At 39.5% G+C, this 20,437-nt stretch overlaps 5 protein-coding genes across 10 annotated transcripts; 3 read left to right on the top strand and 2 right to left on the bottom strand.

Moving 5' to 3' along the window:
* Window positions 1-46: 46 nt before the first annotated feature.
* On the top strand, window positions 47-6,822 carry LOC138130691 (tubulin glycylase 3B-like). Of its 5 annotated transcripts, none has more exons than XM_069047306.1 (13): window positions 47-198; window positions 244-378; window positions 429-545; window positions 595-807; window positions 859-942; window positions 1,009-1,128; window positions 1,177-1,290; window positions 1,380-1,804; window positions 1,905-2,944; window positions 2,995-3,085; window positions 3,136-3,557; window positions 3,716-4,084; window positions 6,722-6,822. In XM_069047306.1, the coding sequence occupies exons 1-12, from the start codon at window positions 163-165 to the stop codon at window positions 4,072-4,074; spliced, it is 3,156 nt and encodes a 1,051-aa protein (XP_068903407.1). In that variant the 5' UTR covers window positions 47-162; the 3' UTR covers window positions 4,075-4,084; window positions 6,722-6,822. The 5 variants fall into 5 exon arrangements, with proteins under 5 accessions (XP_068903407.1, XP_068903405.1, XP_068903404.1 ...); XM_069047304.1 differs by having other exon boundaries at window positions 1,860-2,944; XM_069047303.1 differs by having other exon boundaries at window positions 1,851-2,944.
* On the bottom strand, window positions 4,119-6,239 carry LOC138130705 (UPF0430 protein CG31712-like). Of its 2 annotated transcripts, none has more exons than XM_069047331.1 (4): window positions 5,963-6,239; window positions 5,543-5,876; window positions 4,456-4,539; window positions 4,119-4,404 (listed from the first exon to the last, which is right to left on the bottom strand). In XM_069047331.1, exons 1-4 carry the CDS (start codon window positions 6,121-6,123, stop codon window positions 4,240-4,242), a joined length of 744 nt encoding a protein of 247 aa, XP_068903432.1. In that variant the 5' UTR covers window positions 6,124-6,239; the 3' UTR covers window positions 4,119-4,239. The 2 variants fall into 2 exon arrangements, with proteins under 2 accessions (XP_068903432.1, XP_068903431.1); XM_069047330.1 differs by having other exon boundaries at window positions 5,543-5,909; window positions 5,963-6,236.
* LOC138130706 (UPF0598 protein CG30010) lies at window positions 6,243-7,311 on the top strand. The gene is made up of 2 exons (XM_069047332.1): window positions 6,243-6,539; window positions 6,712-7,311. The coding sequence occupies exons 1-2, from the start codon at window positions 6,381-6,383 to the stop codon at window positions 7,210-7,212; spliced, it is 660 nt and encodes a 219-aa protein (XP_068903433.1). The 5' UTR covers window positions 6,243-6,380; the 3' UTR covers window positions 7,213-7,311.
* Window positions 7,210-8,778, bottom strand: LOC138130704 (protein crossbronx homolog). The gene is made up of 6 exons (XM_069047329.1): window positions 8,582-8,778; window positions 8,374-8,522; window positions 8,258-8,322; window positions 8,103-8,203; window positions 7,854-8,047; window positions 7,210-7,804 (listed from the first exon to the last, which is right to left on the bottom strand). The coding sequence occupies exons 1-6, from the start codon at window positions 8,606-8,608 to the stop codon at window positions 7,537-7,539; spliced, it is 804 nt and encodes a 267-aa protein (XP_068903430.1). The 5' UTR covers window positions 8,609-8,778; the 3' UTR covers window positions 7,210-7,536.
* A 6,530-nt stretch (window positions 8,779-15,308) lies between these two features.
* LOC138131334 (sodium-coupled monocarboxylate transporter 2-like) lies at window positions 15,309-18,706 on the top strand. Its single transcript, XM_069048302.1, has 6 exons — window positions 15,309-15,602; window positions 15,652-15,929; window positions 15,977-16,199; window positions 16,246-16,386; window positions 16,440-17,081; window positions 17,133-18,706. Exons 1-6 carry the CDS (start codon window positions 15,376-15,378, stop codon window positions 17,416-17,418), a joined length of 1,797 nt encoding a protein of 598 aa, XP_068904403.1. The 5' UTR covers window positions 15,309-15,375; the 3' UTR covers window positions 17,419-18,706.
* Window positions 18,707-20,437: the final 1,731 nt, after the last annotated feature.

Raw genomic sequence — 20,437 nt, 5'->3', positions numbered from 1 at the left:
TTTATTTCTTGCGATGCGTTCCAAATCAGGAGCGAAGGTCAGAATTGGCAAAAACGATAGTGACAACTGCGGTAACGTCATCGAGCGGCAATTTATGTCAAAATTGTGAGTCGTGTGAATCATTCATTTCAAAATTACCCGTTCTTCATTAAATTGGCCAAAATGCATTCTGGCGGTAAACACCAAGCATCACCTAAAGTAAGCCCTCGCGGGAAGCAGACCGTCCCACGGCCAAATTTGCAGTTTCAGCAGTTCCAGAACCATGCCCAGCCGATTGTACGAAAATGCGGCCACGTGGTCCAACCCCCGAACCCCACCAGAAACTTAAAATCGACATTCCCCACGACCCCCAACCTCCCCAGCTACTCATTTCAAAGGGTGCGACACAATCTGTTGTCATTTCGCGATAAAACGTCACGTTCTAGCAGAACCCAGCTGCCATTCAAGATGTGTACAAGAAGTGTCCTCACGTCAACAGAAACCAGAACGTTGGCAACAGGAACAACGTGCGAACGGGAGCCCCCATGGCGCCAAACGCCAATAAAGTGGTACAACAATTTTTGAAAACGTTTTGCAACGGTGCGGTTTTTTCAGATGCCGACTACGCCCCTTTTGAAAAACATCGACAACTGGATCAGAACCAATCAAATGATGGGGCATGTAAATAATGTTAACAATTATTCGTTCCAGAAGGTTCCGCTCACCGAAATATACAAAAAGGCCGCTCCGGTGAACAGGGGCGTCGAGAATTCGAATCAAAAAGTGGCGAACGTGATGCAGAATGCGAACAGTTTGCCAATACAGAAGGTGCTTGGTGGATTAAGTGTTTCTTTGTAAGTGACGACGTTTGTGTTGTAGATGAATGTACAGCAGAAAACGGCACAACCGGTGAACAAGAACACGGTTCAGCAACCAAACAACAATCGCCCCCAGTTGCAAAAGGTTTGAGAATTAATTTTGTCGAAGTTAGGCAACCAATTGTGCACCAAATAATTGTACTGATTGTAGTGTAATACCGCGGGAGCAAACATCGTAAGTCAACAAGTAAACAAGAACAAAGACGCGAAGAGTATGCCCCCTGAAGGTGCGAAATCAAACGTTGAATCTGCACAACCACCGCCACCTAAGGTGTTATCGATATTTAATTTAATTTGACAATCAAATGCGCAATTTTAGAACGATACGATTACTGAAATATACAAGAGAAGCGATAATATCCAGCAAGATACAGAAACACAGTCTGAGCCTTTTCCGGTGACGAGTTCGGAGACTAATGTGAATTTCCAAAAGGTAGGTAAAAAGTAAAGGTGAGGAGATTGGATTTGAGGATAAGATGGGAACAAATTATTTGATACGTGGGGTTAAATTTTGTACGTTAGGTAACTCAGGAGTTGGCGAATATAATAAAAGATTTCCAAAAACAAATACAAAGCGTGCCGATCTCTAAACCGAAAATGGAGGAAGTGCCGTCGGCGATGATCCAGCCGAAGAACAAGGAGTTTTTTAAAAGTGACAAGTCCCAAGGTTCTGCTCCCAAAAATCAAACCAACAGCAACAACGCCGCAAACAAGAATCAAACGAATAATAGCAACGCCGCAAACAAGAATCAAACGAATAATAGCAACGCCGCAAACAAGAACCAAACCAACAACAGCAACGCCGCAAACAAGAACCAAACCAACAATTCTGCGAGCAAACAAGTGCCCAAGAAAGATTCGCAGGTTTTCAACAAACAAGTGGGCAAACAGGCCAGTCTGAAAAACTTCTCCAAGACCAGCATCTCGCCTAAACAGAGCGCAACAAGGTAATCATCACACTATTCTTTAGTATAATTTGGCCAACGGGCGCAGTACTCCTAGAAGATTCTGCTCTTCCACGCATCACGCGTTATCCGCGCGTTCCAGCGCTTCGAGCAGAGGCTTCACGAAGCGTTCCAGCTCCCTGAACGTCGACCCTCTCAAACTCCTGAAAGACGAAGTGCACAGAGCGATCAGAGAACGGAAGACTTTCACCGTCCGGGGACTGTTCGCACCGATCCGCAAGGCTCTGGTGGCGCGAGGATGGGTGGAGAAGTTCCACATCTCGTACAAAGACCGCCTGAACGACGACCTGAAGCGCTACCAGAGCTACTCCATCAACGAACTGTTGCCGCTGATGAGACGAGAGGATTTGACCGCCACTTGCAAAAACTTGATCAAATCGAAGCTGTTGGGGGGGTACCAGGTGGACTTCTACTGGGGGAGCAACGACGAAGCTTTCAAAGAGAACCCCGACAAGATCAAGTTCACCATAATAAACAAACTGAAAAGGGAGATATTCAGTTATACGAACAAGCTGGGTCTGTGCGACGCCAGCAAGTTCTCCTACTGGTACCAAAAGTCTAATGTTTCCAAGCTGAACCACCCGAGGTCCTACAGCTTGGGCAAGAACGGCGACCTCAAAGGCTTCATCGAAGACTTCAACATAACGGCCGCCATGTCTCTCCTGAAGTGGGTGGTGAAAATCAACGTGACGAGAGAGTGCAAGTTGCTCAGTCCTTCGGGCAAGATCCCACTGGAGACTTTCGATTTTGCGCTGAACGAGTGCTGCAAGTTCATCAAGAAGGCGCGACACGAAGACATCGACATGCAGATTGCTGACGCGACGGAGCACGAGTGGAACCAGTTCTTGGATTACTTCTACAAGTTGGTCCACTACAACAACCACTTCAAGTCCGAAGGGGCGGAGACCGAAGACTCGCTGGTCCGAAAGTGCAACTACGTCTTGAACAACTTGCGAAGCTTCTACCCTTTCGTGGACATGGACGGGATGATGAACATCTGGATACTGAAACCCACAGCGAGCAGTCGAGGGAGAGGCATACACATGTGCAGGACACTACAGTACGTCCTGAAAGTGACCAAACAGAACACTCACATCAGATACATCATACAGAAATACATAGGTAATCAATGTTGGCACCACCGTGACGTTACTAGCTTGTCAATTTCGCAGAGCGCCCTCTACTCATCTACAACACCAAATTCGACATAAGACAGTGGTTCCTGATCAGCAACTGCTGCCCCCTGACCATCTGGATGTACAAGTGAGCCGAAAACAATCGACGACGTCGCAACGTTAACACTCACGTTTCAGAGAGTGCTACTTGAGATTCAGCTCCCAAACTTACAACTTGAGGAAACTGCACGAGTCCATCCACTTGACCAACAACTCGGTCCAGTGCAAGTACAAGAACACCTCTTTGGACTCGGCGCTGCCGAGTTACAACATGTGGGACTCGAACGACTTCGTCAGGTACTTGACCAACATCGGCTACCCCAACACCTTCAAGGACACGGTCTATCCGGGGATGAAGCAGTGCATAACCGCCGCAGTCCTGATGCACCAGGACAAGATGGTGGTCAGGAAGAACTGCTTCGAGCTGTACGGCGCCGACTTCATCTTGACCGAAGACTTCCAACCGTGGCTGTTGGAAATCAACTCGAATCCGGCTCTGTACGGGTCGACGCCGGTGACGGCGCGCATGTGCCCCAAAGTGCTCGAAGACGTGATCAAAGGTGGGTTCCACCAGCATTGTAGTCTGATCGCCGATCACAAAGTGTGACGGAGAAATGATATGTTGTAATAAACAACACGAAATTAACAAACGTCACATCTCCGTCACAATTTGTGGGGGGGGGGGAAATAGCGACCGGAGTACAAAAGGGGTTTTCAGTGGTGATCGACTACGCACACAACAACAAGGCGAACACCGGCGCCTTCGAGATGATCTACAAGGAGCAGCTGTCGAAACTACCGGCGAGTGCGACTCTGGAACTGCGAGGTTTGCCCCTGCACAGCAATTACTTCTTCAACGCTCCAGAGCAAGAGCAAGTCCACTCGTTGGACCCGGTCAATTACTGCAATATGAGCGCGCTCGTGGTGGGCCAGCAGCAAGAGTGTCTCAAGAACTTCGGCGAAGAGATAAAGAAGACGTTGAAGAATCTGCTGCAGATCATCCACAACGAGAAGGAGAAGCGCGGACTGAAGAAGAGTGAGAACTTCAAGAGCGTCCCTCTCGTCGGAGAAAAGTGAACCGAGTGTGGTACATATTACTTAAAAATTAAGGAAATACAGTGTTTTTCGTGATCAACTGATTATGCAACTTATAATTATGTCGGTATTTACATGTAAAAAAAGTCATCGTGTCCGTAAAGCTCCACTTTATATCTAAAACCGTCACTCGCACCACACTCACAACTATAGAACAGGTTTGAGAGAGAACGACAACTTCGGTCTTGAATTATTTTTTCCTAGAATTTTTTTCTGTTCCTCTTTCACTCTCTTTTCCTGTTCCTTTCGCAGCCGCTGCCTCTCCTCGTCCATCTTTCTCTGCTCCTCAACCATGGCTAACCTTTCTTCTGCCTGGTTCAAGCACAGTTACACAGAGTCATACCAACAAATCGACCAATTTACCAATTTTCGTTGCGCCTCTTCGATTTTCCTTTGATTTTCTTCCAGTATTCTCTCCACCATTTCTTGCTTTCGCTGTTCTTCTTCCTATAAAACATACGACACAGTCAACGGTTGCCCGAGATCAGATTTGCCTGGCCCGAGCTCTCTTGTGTCGCACTCGTTCAGATCGTGTCCTATGCAGGCCTCGCTTTACCTAACTAGCTTAGCCTAGCTAAGACACAACATGGCATTCGACCGGCACTCGCGCAGATGGGGCTCAAGCTCGGCGTTCCGGCCGTCCGGCCGCGACCTGGGCCAAGGTCGGAACGCCAGCTTGGACCGCGGAAGCTGCCAAGATTATGCGGCAAAAAGAAAATGTCGCAACTTCCGGGGTCGCGGCGGTTTAAATAGTAGGAATACAGTCACGTCTCGGCTTGGGCCAGTGGGTATAAAATAATAATACAACTCCTGAGTCATAAGTCTTAAAGGTATAAAAGTGTATAAAAAAAGATTGGATAATACCTGAGGCGCGCCGTGCTGTCCACTGCATCTGAAGACCACTACGCCTTATCACTTGGCTATGCTCACTGTCGACCCTTAGCTTACATGCTATTGGCATATTAATTACATAACTTTCGGGATAATGTAGACACTCATCTACATTCTACCTATTTTGTGCAACCACGTCAAGTGAGAGAGATACAGAAAGAGAATATCTCACGTTTAAGTTGGTTTTTTAAAAGTTTTTTTCATTAGTTTATCTATGTTCACTATTATTTAGTGTGGATATATTTAAAACAGCCTTCACGGGTTCAGTTGAGTCGCATTTGAGGCGGGAGCGTGTTTACAAATATATCCTGAGTTAGACTGGTGATTAAATACAGAGGTTTCTGATGGGAATGGGTCTGTTATTGTAAGGATCTCCATCATCCTTACAAAAACATGTAGTAAATGAAGATATCAAGATATTCCAACAAAGAGACGTAGTTTACACAACATAAATCTATTTCAAATAGATATAACAAAAACAAGTATAAATAACAGTAATTGTAAAAATGAGTTTTAGAAGTTTTTAAAAATCGGCTGGTGGCCGTAATCTTATCCTTACCTCTCTGCGCTTCTCTTCTTCTCGCTGCTTCTCTCTTCGCCTTTCCAGGTCCTCCATCATCTGTTTCTCCATTATCCTCTTCGCCTCTTCCACTCTCTTCGTCACTTCCTTCTCGATTTCGTCTTTTCTCTTTTCCAACTCCTCCTCGACTCGTTTTTTCACCAGCTCTTCTATTCTCTTGGCTGTTTCTTCTTCTATGAGTCTCTGCTCGGCCTCTCGCTGTCGCCGTTGCCTCTCCATCTCGGCCAGTCTCTCGACCTCGTCCATTTTCCGCGAACGGCTCTTTTTGGTCGTGTGCTTCTCGGTCCTCGGCAGGTCCACGGACGTGTCGCTGCTAGAAGTCGACGACACCGAATTCGACCGTTTCCTAACCGCAAACACGTCCAAACAACGCGGCCACGTGATTTTCATGTTTCTCACCTGGATTTTGAGCTCTTCTCCTTGGTTTTCTCCGAGTTTTTGTACGTTTTGCTGTGAGAGGTCGACCTTCTCTCGGATCTTTCCCTCGACTTGCTCCTCTTGTGGTGTTTGCTTTTGTGGTGTTTTCTGGGCGATCTGCTTCGCGACCGCGATCGGCCCATATTGTTTTATTTTTAATTTACTATCAAAAATATGTTAAAAATATCTACGAACTCCACTACACGTTTGACATTTGACAACTTGGCGGACGGCGGATGTTTGCTGCGCGAGCGCACTCTTATCAAAATACTTTCTCACGTTAACCAATAGAAAGCTCAACTGCGGTCACGTGGCATCATAAATTGTCATTTTTTAATAATCACCTGTCAAACTGTCATCTCGATTAAATGGTCAAAGTCTACACGTTTATAAATAAATAATGATAATAAACAACCCGGTGATGTGCAAAAGTGCGTTTTTACGCACCGTTGGGAAAATTGTTGCGTACCAGCAAGCCAAATATGTGTCGTACGTGCAAGGTCAAGAACCTGAACCTAAAGTCAGGGAATACTTCTATTACATAGATCATCAAGGAATGGTAAATAATTAAAGTGTCTCACGATGCGGCTAAAGATAAATCAAAGCAACGGCCTTCACTTCTTGACCTTTCATGGGTGAAGAAGGGGAAGGAACAGATTGTTTCCAAGAGCAATAACTTTAACAAATCAATAAAACTGGCTAAAAATAGGCTCCAAAGTTGATTAAATCAGTTATTTCTAGATGACGCAAGGATGAAAAACTTCACGTCCTGCTTCAAAGAGAAGAAATTCCTTCGATTCTTCTTCAACCAGTTGAGAATGAATAACACAGGCAGATATCAAGAATTTCCCTACCTGTCTATATGTGGAAAAGAGAGAAATTTTGTCAGATGTGATGATTATCCCATTGTCTTCACCAATGTCATCAAGAAAGCAGTAAAAGATGACTTGGTAGAAACTCACATGGCTTATAATCATGCTGGTGATTTGTTGACATACAAATTTGAACCAGACAAAATAATCATGTTGCCAAATACAGGAAGGGTGTACCATCCAGCTCCAGAAAAAGTGGGGTCAATAGGACTGGTCAGATCTAAATTGGCAATTGAGTTTAGCAAATATTTCACTTTTGACAATGGTGAAAGTAATCCTCCAACTCATTTTACTTTTAATGGGGTCACACATGAATTGGACAATAGTTGGTACACAAAAAGCGTGTCAAACAAGCAGTAATCATTTTGTTTTGTTTATTAAAAATAAATTTTAAAATACAATAGGTACTTGTAAAGAAAGGCTGTAAATATAATTTTAATAAAATTTGTTCATATTTTACTTATTGCACGTTGCTTTTGCTTTGATTTTGGCAATTTAAGTAATTATGTAAAATGTCTTACACTACTTGACTGTTCTAAACAGTTTTAAAGCACAATTGTCATGTGAAATAATATTGCTACGCATTTAAAATGTCTCAAAGAAATTTTGTACTAAGCCTTGATTCAGAATGCAATTTAAGTAGAGTGACTAACATTTAAGAATCAAAAATATTGAAAGCGGACGTCATGACTCGCTCTCAGAGTCAGGTGAAGGTGGACGTCCTAAAGGTTTAAAGCTTCCAGGAAGCACCCAAGAGAATCCATACTTTGTCCCCTCATCTTCATTTTGGGTCAGCATGGTACTCTTGGCCTGGTCATGTATCTCAGGATTGTACTCCTCAAATATGAGATAGTGTTTGTCCTCAACGGACGGCTCGTCGTAAATATGTTCTTGACTGGACTTTGTGATTCCTTTGACTCTACTTCTGAAGGCCTCTTGATTGTTGGTGAACCTTAAATTCTTTAACTGAGCTTGACAAGTTGAGGCGCGACGCGACTTACAAATCTGCCGCTTCCGTATTCACGGCGTGAGAAATACTGGCGGCAACGTTATAAAAAATCCAATGTATATATTTTAAAATTTGCCAGATATGTTGTTCACTTTTATTCCATGTTGGAAATGCCTTTAAAAGGTGAACTTCATTAGTATCTGGATGTATCACAGGATGGAATATTTCTGTCAAAAACACGACTTTCTACATGAAAATACTTTCGATTAGTGAGAAAAACAAAAATAACTAGTAAACCTACAGGATGTTCGCTATCAGGGAAATTTTCATCTAAAACTATATTAAAACGAAAAATTCCATCTTCATAAGGGCCAGTTCTTACAAAAATCACACCAAACCATACTTGAAATGATTAAATAAATAATAACGTGAAAGTGAGGTTATGAGTTGACTTACCAAACGGATTTTCTCTGGACGGAATCACATACACACCTTGAATATTCTCTGTTTGTATCATTTTACTGAAAAGAGGCAATTAAAGCGTATCCCAACATTAAACAAAACGATTTTACTATTCAGCCAGTATGACATACTCTTGATGAAAGTTTTTATATATTTTGTTAAGGTCCTCATTTTGGCGTCCAAATAAATTGTCTTTGTGTTCTACAGATATAACCTTTCTCAACGAGCCTTGTCGCGTGAAGCTTTCCGAGGTGTCGGCCTGAAATCAAACCGATTTATATGTTTTTTCGTCTAACCTAGATTAAGATTTGATGTCACCTTGGACGATCTCACGGCGCTATACATGGTTATTTTTGATAATAGCTAATTCAGTTGTAAACATTATTGTAATCGATTGCTGATAACAATGATTGTTACAGCTTGAATGTTATCACCGTAAATAAATCATATCTTATCAAAATAAAAAATTCACTCAACAACTTTTGACAGTTGACGCATCAGGCATCAGCTGTCAAATGCCAACGTTAAGGTCCGTTCAGATGCGAGTTTCACAATTTTGCAACAACAAAAACTAAACAGATGTTAGCATGCTGCAAGCTACGCCATACGTTTGCAAAAAGTTTGTTTTTCATAGCCGTCTATTTTCTCTATTTTGTAATTCATAATAACATGGTTTTAATTTTTTTAGTAAGAACTTTAATATTTTTGTCATCTAAGTTATTGAGGTATCAACTATCAACGTATTAACATTATTGAAGTCACATTCGATAGAATATTCACATATAAATGTAATTATTGTAGTGACCCAGTTTAAAATTTAAATTTAAATTTCCGGTACCGCCACAACAGCGCGCCAAATATGAAGGTACTAGCGGCTAGACTAGGAACTACGAGCGGAAATATAGCGGGGGTTGAAGCTCGCTCGCGCGGATGGTTGAAGGTTGAAGGGTGGTAGGTCACTTTTGTTTAGTTTTTCGAAACGAACACACCTTGCGAAGAGCGATCCAAGTTTCTCAAATTTGTAAGTTAAACCAGAACAATTCCACTACCGTTCGGAGTAGATATTTTGTGTCCCCGTGAGGAATTCACCGTTTTTAATTCACCTGGGTAATTTATCCCACCTTCGTTGCCTCTTTTTTTTTGTGTTTTGTTTTTGGGGCCAGGACCACGTGGTAAGGGTATGTTGTAGATTTCATTTTGTTGCATGCTGTTTCTTTAAGAAGCGCCCATTTGTTAATTTTAAGCGTTATTCCTAAGTTTCTCCCAGGAGGTTCATTTTTTTGTAATCTTGTAATTTCGGAAATTAGGAGCCGTCGTCCGAACCGCGAGCGTCCATTTTGTTTTTTTTACTAGCATTTTCTAACGGCACTCGATCCGCCATTTTCTTTTTTTGTTTAACATTACCAACGATTATTGTATTCGTTATTTATGCTGCTTACCGATATTTGTGCCAGTTAAAGCGTTTTTTTATTTTATCGTTATTTTACTTCGCGTTTTGTCCCCTTTTATTTGCGCATGGTTTAATGTTGCGTTTTGTTTTGTTTATTTATCATTGTTTAATGTTGCGCTTTGTTTTGCTGAATTTTCTCATCGTTTAAATGTTACGCTTGTTCGATTGAATTAAACTCGGTTTTTTTCTTTGTGTTGTTGCTAGATTTCGGAAAGGTTAAAGTAAAATGTTGTAAGTGCGCCCCTGTGGGAGCTAGGTGACAATCAGGAAGTCGTGGGGTTTGTTTAGTAAATTTCTGTGGAAGCTACGGTTATTTAGAGCCGTTAGCGGGGGCGGACCTAAGTCTTCGCTTATGCGGCGGCGGGATGTTTTCGTGAAGCTTCCGTCGAGGTTATAGAGATTTCGGGGGTTTGTCGGGAAACGGTTGGTTGGGGACGGTGGAGCTAAATATTCGCTTATGCTGTTTAGTGATGCTAATCGTACAACCCCGAGACGCTCTGTCATTCTTACTTGGTCGGCGAAATAGTCTGACGTTCATTAATACCCCGAATATCTATAAACGTCGCTTGCTCTCATGATGGTTCAGATTATTCTTCTGAGTCCCCTCGCGGCCGAAAGTTTGTTACCTCCAGCTCTAAGCTCCCGAAGGCGTACCTTGACCGCGTAGTTCCGAGTTAAACATTGGTTTTGTCATTAATCGAATTGTAAAATATGAGTAATACCTGGGATGCGGTTTTTGAAGAGGGTTTTTCATCCGTCCCTGTCTGTAATAACTGCCTTATAATTTGTTTACTTGTTTTGCAAGCTTTAAACTGTCATTTTGTCTGTCATGTGCCCGTTTTTCTGTTATTTTAAATATTGTTGCATTCATCTTGTCGTTTATCTTTGTGATGTACTCAACTAGTTAATTTCTTGTACTTCGTTAACCTTAATTTCTGTCTTTTGTATTCGTTTCAATTTCTTTTTCATCAAAGTTATTACAGGCATTTTTTAATAAAAGGTATTTTGCGTCCCTCACATGTGTGTTTTATTTGCGGCACTCTTCCAACTGGAACCCTCACCGTTTGCATTCCGAACCTTTTCCGCCAAAAGAAAATCACAACGTAGGGCTTCTCCGATTCGATGACGATCACGACCACATTTGTTACCGTTTTGCGCAGGTTCAAATATTTGGCGGAAGAAGTACCATCGGCGCCATCGAAATGTGAACGAATTTCTGGTGCCATAGAAACGTCTTCTGTTTTGGTCTAGATTAAATAAAACTTTGTTCAGTGGCGTACTATATGTATGGGAGATAAGAGAAGATTTCTATTACCTATAGCTTTCTATTACAATTATTACAAGTTTCCCCGAGTTTGGCTACAGCCCTCGCTTTTTCCGCATCGGTCAAGTGTCGTGGCATGTATATCGTTTAAAAATAAATTAAATCTGCTGATAAATTATGTTTGTGAAAATATGTCACAAATCTGACACATTAATGCACGCCTATGAGTGATGTTTCAACAGACACTATGAAAATTTGGCGTTCACATTTCGATGGCGTCGATAGTACCTAATGTATTCAAATCATTACGTTATTACGTCTAGTTTATTATCAAAATAAATAAATAAATTTTAAAACTGCTTTCTGTTTTAAAACAGAAAGAAACTTGTTTCATTTATTAAACACTTCATTTCCATCTCCCTTGTCCCTTATCACACAGTATAAAAAAATACAGGGTGTCAACGAGATTATACCAGCACCAGCATATTCGGAATGTTCAGATACCGGCTAATTTTTTCCGACTTCCTGTTTCGCCGAAAAATTGAACACCCTATACATTATTACATTTGCGAAATCATAAGAGAATTCTGAGTGCTGCTGCACAATTTCCGTGAATTGTTAGGTCTGTTTGATTTTTTTCGAGAGTCCTGCAAATAACTTCAAATAATAATAAATCGACATAATCGTAGAAGCATTTAAAGCTGTTGTTTCTTGTGAAAAAAATCGATTTTTCAAATGGCTCCAACGAAGAAATTATATTTTCAACTGTTAATCGAAGCTTTTAAGTAGTGTAACCTATTAGGTTAAGAACACAAAAACTTACAACAAAAACATTTAACAGACTGCATATCAGGGTAGCAAATGTTTAATGTACAATGTACCTTCGTCAGCGAATCTTATTTTAGTTCTGAAAACTGTATTTCGTAAAAACTGAACGTCGACGTCTAAAACATCCTATATGTTTCCCGTATAATACAGGCTGTCTCTGAAATACGTGTGTTAATTTTAACCAGTGAAAGAACTCGCCAATTTATGAAACTTTTCTCTATAATATTTTGCAAAATTTGCAAAAGTATTCCAAGATTTTTTGCCCCCCCAATTTTTACCAAACCAGTCGTTTTGTGTGACTAACTAGTCTCTATTTTTTGTAACCATTAGGGCCAGTTTACAGAAGCGAAATTAAGTGAATCGTAATCAGATAATCAGATGTGAGATTAACTGAACACGTGATCAGATTGAACCAATCGAAGTTTCGGATTATAAACTGGCCCTTAGAATTTTAATTTTATTTATTGCTTTCAACTGTCATAAATTCTCATTTTTCTCCTTTGTAAACTGCCTCCTAACTGTTGCCCTAGGCCTAGACAACACATTCAAAGTGACATTTCTTGAAAAATTTGTCAAAACTGTCAAAAGCAAATGCGAAATCATTTTAAAAAGATTTGGAAGCTTTAGGGACGTCGTTTCAAACAATAAAAGTTTGTATGCAACTCGTTTCTGTGCAAATTGGGCTTTTTTAATTGCCCTCGAGGCCTTAAAATCCTCGCTACGCTCGTATTTCAATCTGGCCTCTCGGGGAATTATTTAGAAAAGCTCAATTTACACAGAACCTCGTTGCATAAATAACTATTATTTATTATGTAACTTTTTGACAAGTATCCGTTTCTATAACAACAGAAAATTTCCGCCCTTAACCTTAGGCGGATACACACTTTAATGACTAATTTTTTTTTTCGTAAAAATGTTATAGAGAAAAGTTTCATGAATTGGCGAGTTTTTTCTCCGGTTAAAATTAACACACGTATTTCAGATACACCCGGTCTATTGCCATTGTGCAGTAATCTCACCACTCAATGTGCATTCAACGTATTGCTAGATCAAATAAGATAATTAGTATAAATAACTGATGACACTAAGTATTAACATTTTTACGAATGTTTTAATATTCGACAAAATTCTAGGTAAATAGATGGTTATCTGATAGCAGAACAAATAGATCAATATCAATGAGATTTTCTATGAATCTCTTGTATTTCAGAACTGTTTGCAGCAGATGGAAATACACACATTATCCACTAGAAGACCATTTCATCTAAAGGCTGTATGACACGATGCTAAATTTTGTAGAAAATTTGTTAGAAAATGAGAGAGGACCAATGAACGATCAGGATCTGACAAAGATAGACTATGATCCTGATCGTTCATTGGTCCTGATCGAGGGTCTCTCTCATTTTCTAACAAATTTACTACAAAATTTAGCATCGTGTCAAACAAGCTTTAGAAGTACATGATGACTCATCGAAATCTGACCGTACGACGCTAGTCAGCTGATGATCAGTGCCGTAGAAACATTCGATTAGCTGAGGAGTCACTATAGTTCAATTAATTTATATGATTGAAATTCTAACAAATCAATAATTGAACAATGAATACCATAGAACGATACACAGCAAAAGGAATAACAAAAACAAAACACTTCTGAATGCTAACGGGGTTAAATTAGAAATAACAACGAGCGCATGGATTCCACGTGGTTGATAGGTCTGCACGCCGCTGGACTCAAACCTCCCCTAAAAATTTGAACATGGACTCGTCCGATGAAAACGCGTTCGTGCGCATTATGTACTTCTTAGATGAAATGGTCTCTACCTCTACCTTTTATACAGGTGTCCCAGAACTCGCGCCCAAGAGAAAACTGACCAATGCCGACGACAATCTATAGTATCAAGCGATCCATTAAATTTGTTATTAAAGTTGGCGCTGGAACTGAAGCCGTAGGTCTTTTTTAATCGATACACTTATTTGTGTATAATATAATGTTACAAAGTGTTATCAGTGGAGTTAAACGAAGGGCCCGTTTGTGCTTAGAACAAAATGGTGAACACTTTCAGCATCTGTTGTAACATTGTTTAATAAAATAAATATTATTATTGTAACTTTTCTCTTAATTCCTCGAATCTTAATTCGCCATTTTCTGTTTTACAATTGTATTAAATGTGACGTTTGTCGCGATAGTTCAAAACTAGACATGCGTTGGCACTTCCAGCGCCAACTGTAATAACAAAATAACAAATTTAATGGATAGCACGACATATGGTAGGCGATTGCGCACGCCATTTACGAAATCCTGCAACGAAATGCGACCTCCCTATTGGTTAGTTTATTCAACTAAGTTCTGCGTTCTAAACGTGGAGGGAGAAAACACTGGAGATGGCACTAATTCAAATAAGTGTACCGGCCCGCGAAAACTACAGAGTCATAAAAGGTTTCAGAATATAGACGCTAGGCCAATGGCTTCCTTCGCCTTCCTTCCAGGCGCATTGTGCTTCTTTATCTAGCGCATTGTGGACTGGGTCATAAAAGGTTGTTGCACGTGCTTTTAGGGGGTTCGGATTTTTAACATGGGAAGCATGGGAAATGCCATCTCCAGTCTTTTCTCCCTCCACGGTTCTAAAATTCTACGTAAATGTCTCCCGCTAACCGTGCAGGAAATTCAAAAGTTCCTACCTAAAGACTAAAGAGGGAAGTTAGCTGACATGTAAACTAATTTCTATTGAAAACATACCATCTAATACACCAGCCCACAAATTTATATTACATCGTTCCTGAAATGCTCTTGAAAAGAGAGCATGTGGATTTTCTTGATTTACACATTTCTACATAATCCGCCGCAGAATATATGATGAAAGAGCACGGTTGACCATGACGGCGATACTAAAGCGATTTGAAGGGATTTAAATGAAATTTTGACACTGACATTTCTCAAAAGTTTCATAGTTTATTGAAAACATAATAAAATATGCAAACTAGCAACAATTACGGGAAATTCACCTGGATGGCTTAAAACGCTTTGATTGGTTCCTTTCTTGAATACCGTTCAAGCTAGAAAAAAATTTCTTTGGGATTATTTATTTGTCCATTTATGAAAATTTCTCCTCTTTTCTCTGGGGAGCGAGTTCTGGGACACTCTGTATAAATTATGTATTATATTATGCAATACTACATAATTTATAACCAGTTTTGAAAAAAATGCAGCTTTTCAATCAGATCCATAAATACATAGGTACATCAGAATGCAATAATAGATACAATAATTTTTCGATTTGTCTTAACAAATCGTCGTAATAATTTAATAATTTAAATATGTATATAAAAATGTATCTAGATCACTAGATACACAAGGCAAAAACAAATATCGCCCTATCAGTATGAAAAAAAAATCTATAAGTCTCAGCAAATATCTTAAGTTACTCAAAAGCATTAACAATCCCCATTGTTTTACCCAAAAACAAACACCGTGAACCGCAATGTTACATCATTAATAAGAGATTTTACTGTCTCATCTGGGTCAGTGCAAGTGTTGAGCTTGATGAAGAACCACCAAAACTCTAGTTCACAATGAATCAAACCCCGCCAGAATACACAACCATGCCCACTACAGCGGCCCCAGTAACGGTGACGTTTTCCTGGTACGACTACACCCTTTTTTCGACCATGCTGGCAATCAGTGTCATGATCGGTATCTACTTTGGCTGTTTCGGCAGCAAGCAGTCCACAGCGAGCGAATATTTGATGGGTGGAAAGAAAATGCACATTTTCCCCATCGCGATGTCTCTGGTTGCGAGGTACTCCTCGAACCGATCACTTCGACGACTCACTCTTCCTTGCTTTCAGCCACATTTCTGGAATAACCCTCCTGGGAGTCCCCGCGGACGTTTACAAGTACGGTGGGGCGTACTGGTTGTGCATCCCCGCGCTTATAATCGTGGGCATCGTATCGAATTTGGTCTACCTGCCGGTACTCTTCGAAGCGCAGATCACCAGCGTCTACGAGTACTTGGAGAAGAGATTCGACCAAAGAGCTAGGACGTTTTCGTCGTTGCTCTTCGCCTTGTCTCAAGTACTCTTCTTGCCCATCGTGATATACATCCCAGCGCTCGCATTTGCAGCAGGTACCAGTTTGGACACTCCTTTCCGGTTGTTGACCAGTTCCTTTCAGCTACTGGTTTCAATCTTCACTTGATAACACCGATCATATGCGGCATCTGCATTTTTTATACCACGATTGGGGGGTTGAAAGCGGTGGTTTGGACCGACACTCTACAGTTTACCGTCACTTTAGGAGCGGTCACAGTTGTGTTGGCTCTTGGTGTCAGAGCTACTGGAGGCTTTGCAAACGTGTGGAGCAAAAGCCTCGAAGGAAAACGATTAGATTTTATTGAGTAAGTTTGCCCCCAAGACAACATCTGGAATTATCGATGTTTCTAGCTTTGATCCAGACGTAACTCGAAGCGACAACTTCTGGGCCCCCGTGATTGGACTGTCGATAGTGTGGATTTCCATGACGAACACCAGTCAAAGCTGCGTCCAGAAGCTGCTCTCAGTCGCCACTTTAAGAGACGCCAAACTGTATTTTAACCGCTTTCACTCCCTTTACTCCATCTTCAGACGTACAATTTTAGAGTCATTATCTACTATGTGATGGGGATGAGTCTGGTGAAAACTGCAAGTGTGATCACAGGATTGATCATTTACGCCAGATACTCGGACTGCGATCCTTTCGCATCCCACCGCATCACAAGGAAAGACCAGTTGCTGCCGTACTACGTCTTGGACGTCGCCGGAAGCGTCCCCGGATTGTCCGGACTTTTCATAGCTGGGGTGTTCAGTGCCGGCTTGAGCACACTGTCAGCTCATTTGAACTGTATGTCAGGAACCATTTACGAGGACTTTGTGAGCAAGCGGGTACCACGTACTATTACCGAACAGTCCAAAAGTAAAATATTGAAGTTGATCGTGGTGGTTTGTGGAGTGGTTTGCACGGCTTTGGTCTTCGTTTTTGAGCATTTGGGAGGTATTTTGCAGCTGTCGATAAGTTTCGCAGGAGCTACCGGGGGTCCTTTGCTTGGAATGTTTACGCTGGGGACGTTGTCCCGAAGGGCCAATTGCAAAGGGGTGTTTTATGGTGGAGTTATCGGCTTGATTATCGTTCTGTCTTTAGCTCTTCCTGTTAAATACCTTCAAAGCTATGGAATCATTCGTGACCTCGAAAAGCCCACATCTATAGAAGGCTGCAGTTTTAATTTTACGACAGTTCATCAAAGGTGAGGATTAAATGAAACAAATATTTTAGTTGGATTTCGAACGACTTTTAGATATGAGACGCAGACGCCTAGAAGTGACGAATCTTTGGTTATTTTTAAAATATCGTTTTACTACTACTCCCTGATAGGATTTTTCTTCACTACAGTTAGTGGTCTAATCATTAGTTACTGTACGGAAAGAGATGAGAAAAGTGTGGATGAAGCTCTTCTCAGTCCCATAATTCGACAAAGGGTGTCCAATCATAAAAACGGGGGAGTTACCGAGTACGATACTGTGGAAAATGCTCTACGATTAACGATACACAATTCTGAAGATAAAAACGATTCAAAAGCTTAACTTTCAGCTATAAAATGTTTATAAATCCTTCCGGAATTTATATAAATGAAAGTTTTAATTTTAATACACGTAGTAAACATAAAAAATGATGATTTTAATTTCCTCTGTCGCAATTCAGTTGCGTCTTTATTGATAAGAGTTATCACTTGTCATTGATTGATTTAAGACAAAAGTATTTTATTATAAGCTTGAGAGAAGTTGTGCAGACATAACCAGAATTAAAAATCAATTAAGATTATGCCCTTTTCATCAACAGATTCCAAAATTTTACTTTAGGTTTCTGTTTCATTTTATGCATTTTCCTTTTTAGTGAAAATATGTTGTACGATTTTCGATTTTTCAATCAATAATAGTATATTATTATACAAGTTTAATAAGACGGTTTATTATCACACGAGTACTTTAATGGAACGAGTCTTATTAAACAAGTGTAGTCATGATCATATTCATCATATGAATTCAGCAATTTCGACATAATTATGTTTCAAAGATTTTTTCATTCAACATAAGCATAAACGGTCCACCGTATGTCGTAACTTAGCAACAAATTGATGACGCACTTGCGTTCTTTCGTGAATCGAATTATACTTTGCTTTACTAATTCCTGAAATTTCGGGTGCTCAAGTTTTCATATTAGACTAGGGACTTTTGCGTGGGTTGGTAAAGGACCTTGCCGATTTGTATTTAAATTTGAAATTAATTAATAATTTATGTTTACGTTTTTCACAAAAATGTAAGGTTATATTTACTAAAACTTCAAGCTTTACCTTGATGCTTGACATGAAACGTCTGATGTTGCCAATATAGCAAAGCTAAAAGTTACCAAAACAGTTGAATAATACGATTTATTATTAAACTGTTTTCGATACAGTAATGAGCCCATTAGTAACGCAAAGTACATAAAAATCTCAAATCGCAAAGTAAACAAAGTAATAGTTTTTTAAAACGTCAGTTTCAAACGTTAGTTTCAAGTTGTGTAATAAGGAAACTTAATTACCAATCTCTTTCCATACTCGTAGAAAAAGTATAGTATTTTATTCGCCGATATAATGGCTATTACTCGGGTAAATTACGCCACTCACTTGCGGCACGTGACACAAAATCATCCTCACGAGTAATATACATCATTATACGCTCATCGAATAATATACTATTAAGAGTTAATACACACAATGTAATAAGGAGTATTTTAATTTTTTGTAAAACATTTTTTTCTTCTCACGGCTAAATTAAGCCGTCCTTTCAGTTGTACCAACTTGTATCGTCTTGTATTGTATAGAAGAATATGGATATTTATTGTTTGTTCAACTGATATGATCTAAATAAGTTAAGTATATTTTAGTTATACATATTTACATCCAAATGTAACATATTTCTGTTAACAATAAGCCTTTGTTATTAAAACATTCTGAAATATAAAATTATCAATCCTAAATCAAAGGTCGGCCTTGCGTGAACAAAAAATTTGTTATTGAACAATCGCAAAAACGAGAAAAAATTCAAGTGCCTCTTAAATGATATAATTACGTATTATCCTTATCATACCGACGCAACTCGTAGTTAATTGAAAAAATAAATAATAGCAAATCAAGGCAAAATAATTGAATTCGAGTTGGGAGAGAGAAATATTAGAAATACCACACACCTCTAATTGTCTACCATCAATTAGAGGCACACAACAAAGAAAAGAAAAGCAGATGAAAGGCAATATCTTTGTTAAATGTTACTTTAACTAGAACTTTTTGCAACCGATTTTGTTATGATTCCTCAGTGCTTTGTCATTTTATAAATATTCATAGTAACAAATATTTTTGTATGATTGTTTTATAAAATACCGGTGAATCTCCATTTTATTGAGAGTGTCGTTACGTACGGGTTCTTTTTACAGAAGGCAATTAACTTATCACACCCGTCGTGATCAATAAATTGCTGATAACAACAAATGTAGCAGCTTTGACGACATCACTTCAAATAAATCAGATCTAGCAAAAATAGCATTCACCTGACAACTATAATTTGACAACTTACCTTGTAATCCGTCAACTTCTAGTATTATTCAGCGGAGGTTCGCTTAAAACGTACCTAGGTTGAAGTTTATCTGTTGCAAGAGCCAAATCACATTGTCAAAAGACAAACACGTATATGTAAACATGTTGTCGACTTTGATGACTTCTCAATAAGAATACAATTGATTTATAAAAAGATAATCATTTTTAATTAACGGGAAACTGATTTTTCTTGCCCCGAACCGCTTTAAAAATTTCTAACGCATTTGACGTTTTCAGTTCAATTAAGCGGTGGATTAAAAGGTCTTCGTTACATCATTACATAGCATCGCTGCTTTGTCAACTGGTTTTGATAAAAATATTGCCATATGTATACTAATTAAGATATTTTTATTAAAGCATAAATTGCCTCTCCAGATTAACAGAAAATCCCATTTCGGATGATTCCAATACATATACCTACTTTCCTACTTACACTGTTCTTTTTGAAGTGTTTGATGTTATGGAAAAAAATTTGATTAGAGACTTCTGTCTGACTTTGATCTCTTGCAAATTTTCTAACAGATACAAAATAATACAGAAGATAAAAATTGTTTATGCTTTCAAAGTAAAAACAATCGACGCAAACAGTTAAATCCCTTGGTTTTACTTTTAAACTTATGACGATAAGAATGATTAATTTTTCCTTCGTGATTGAAAACTTATTGTGTTTGGAAAGTGAGCAATCTCGATGGAATATTTTCATTTTCAAACAACGCTTTTGCGATTTCAATTGATTTATTTTTCACTATAACATTGTAAAAGTTGTTGGTTTTCCCCTTACGCATATCTTCACTGTTAGTCACTGGTCTTAGGAATTTATGATCTTAACCTTCACAGCGGACGCGTGAAGATAATGGCAGGAATCAAGGATTAACAAAAATCTGAAGAGCTCTAAAATTCTTATCGTGAGTAGCAGATATTGAAGGTATTTTTGTAAATGTATCTAAAATCCCAAGTATCTCTCTGATAAG

The sequence above is a fragment of the Tenebrio molitor genome, chromosome 5 (assembly GCF_963966145.1).
Source record: "Tenebrio molitor chromosome 5, icTenMoli1.1, whole genome shotgun sequence".
Classification (NCBI taxonomy): Eukaryota; Metazoa; Arthropoda; class Insecta; order Coleoptera; family Tenebrionidae; genus Tenebrio; species Tenebrio molitor.
This window is presented reverse-complemented; position numbering and strand designations above follow the sequence as displayed.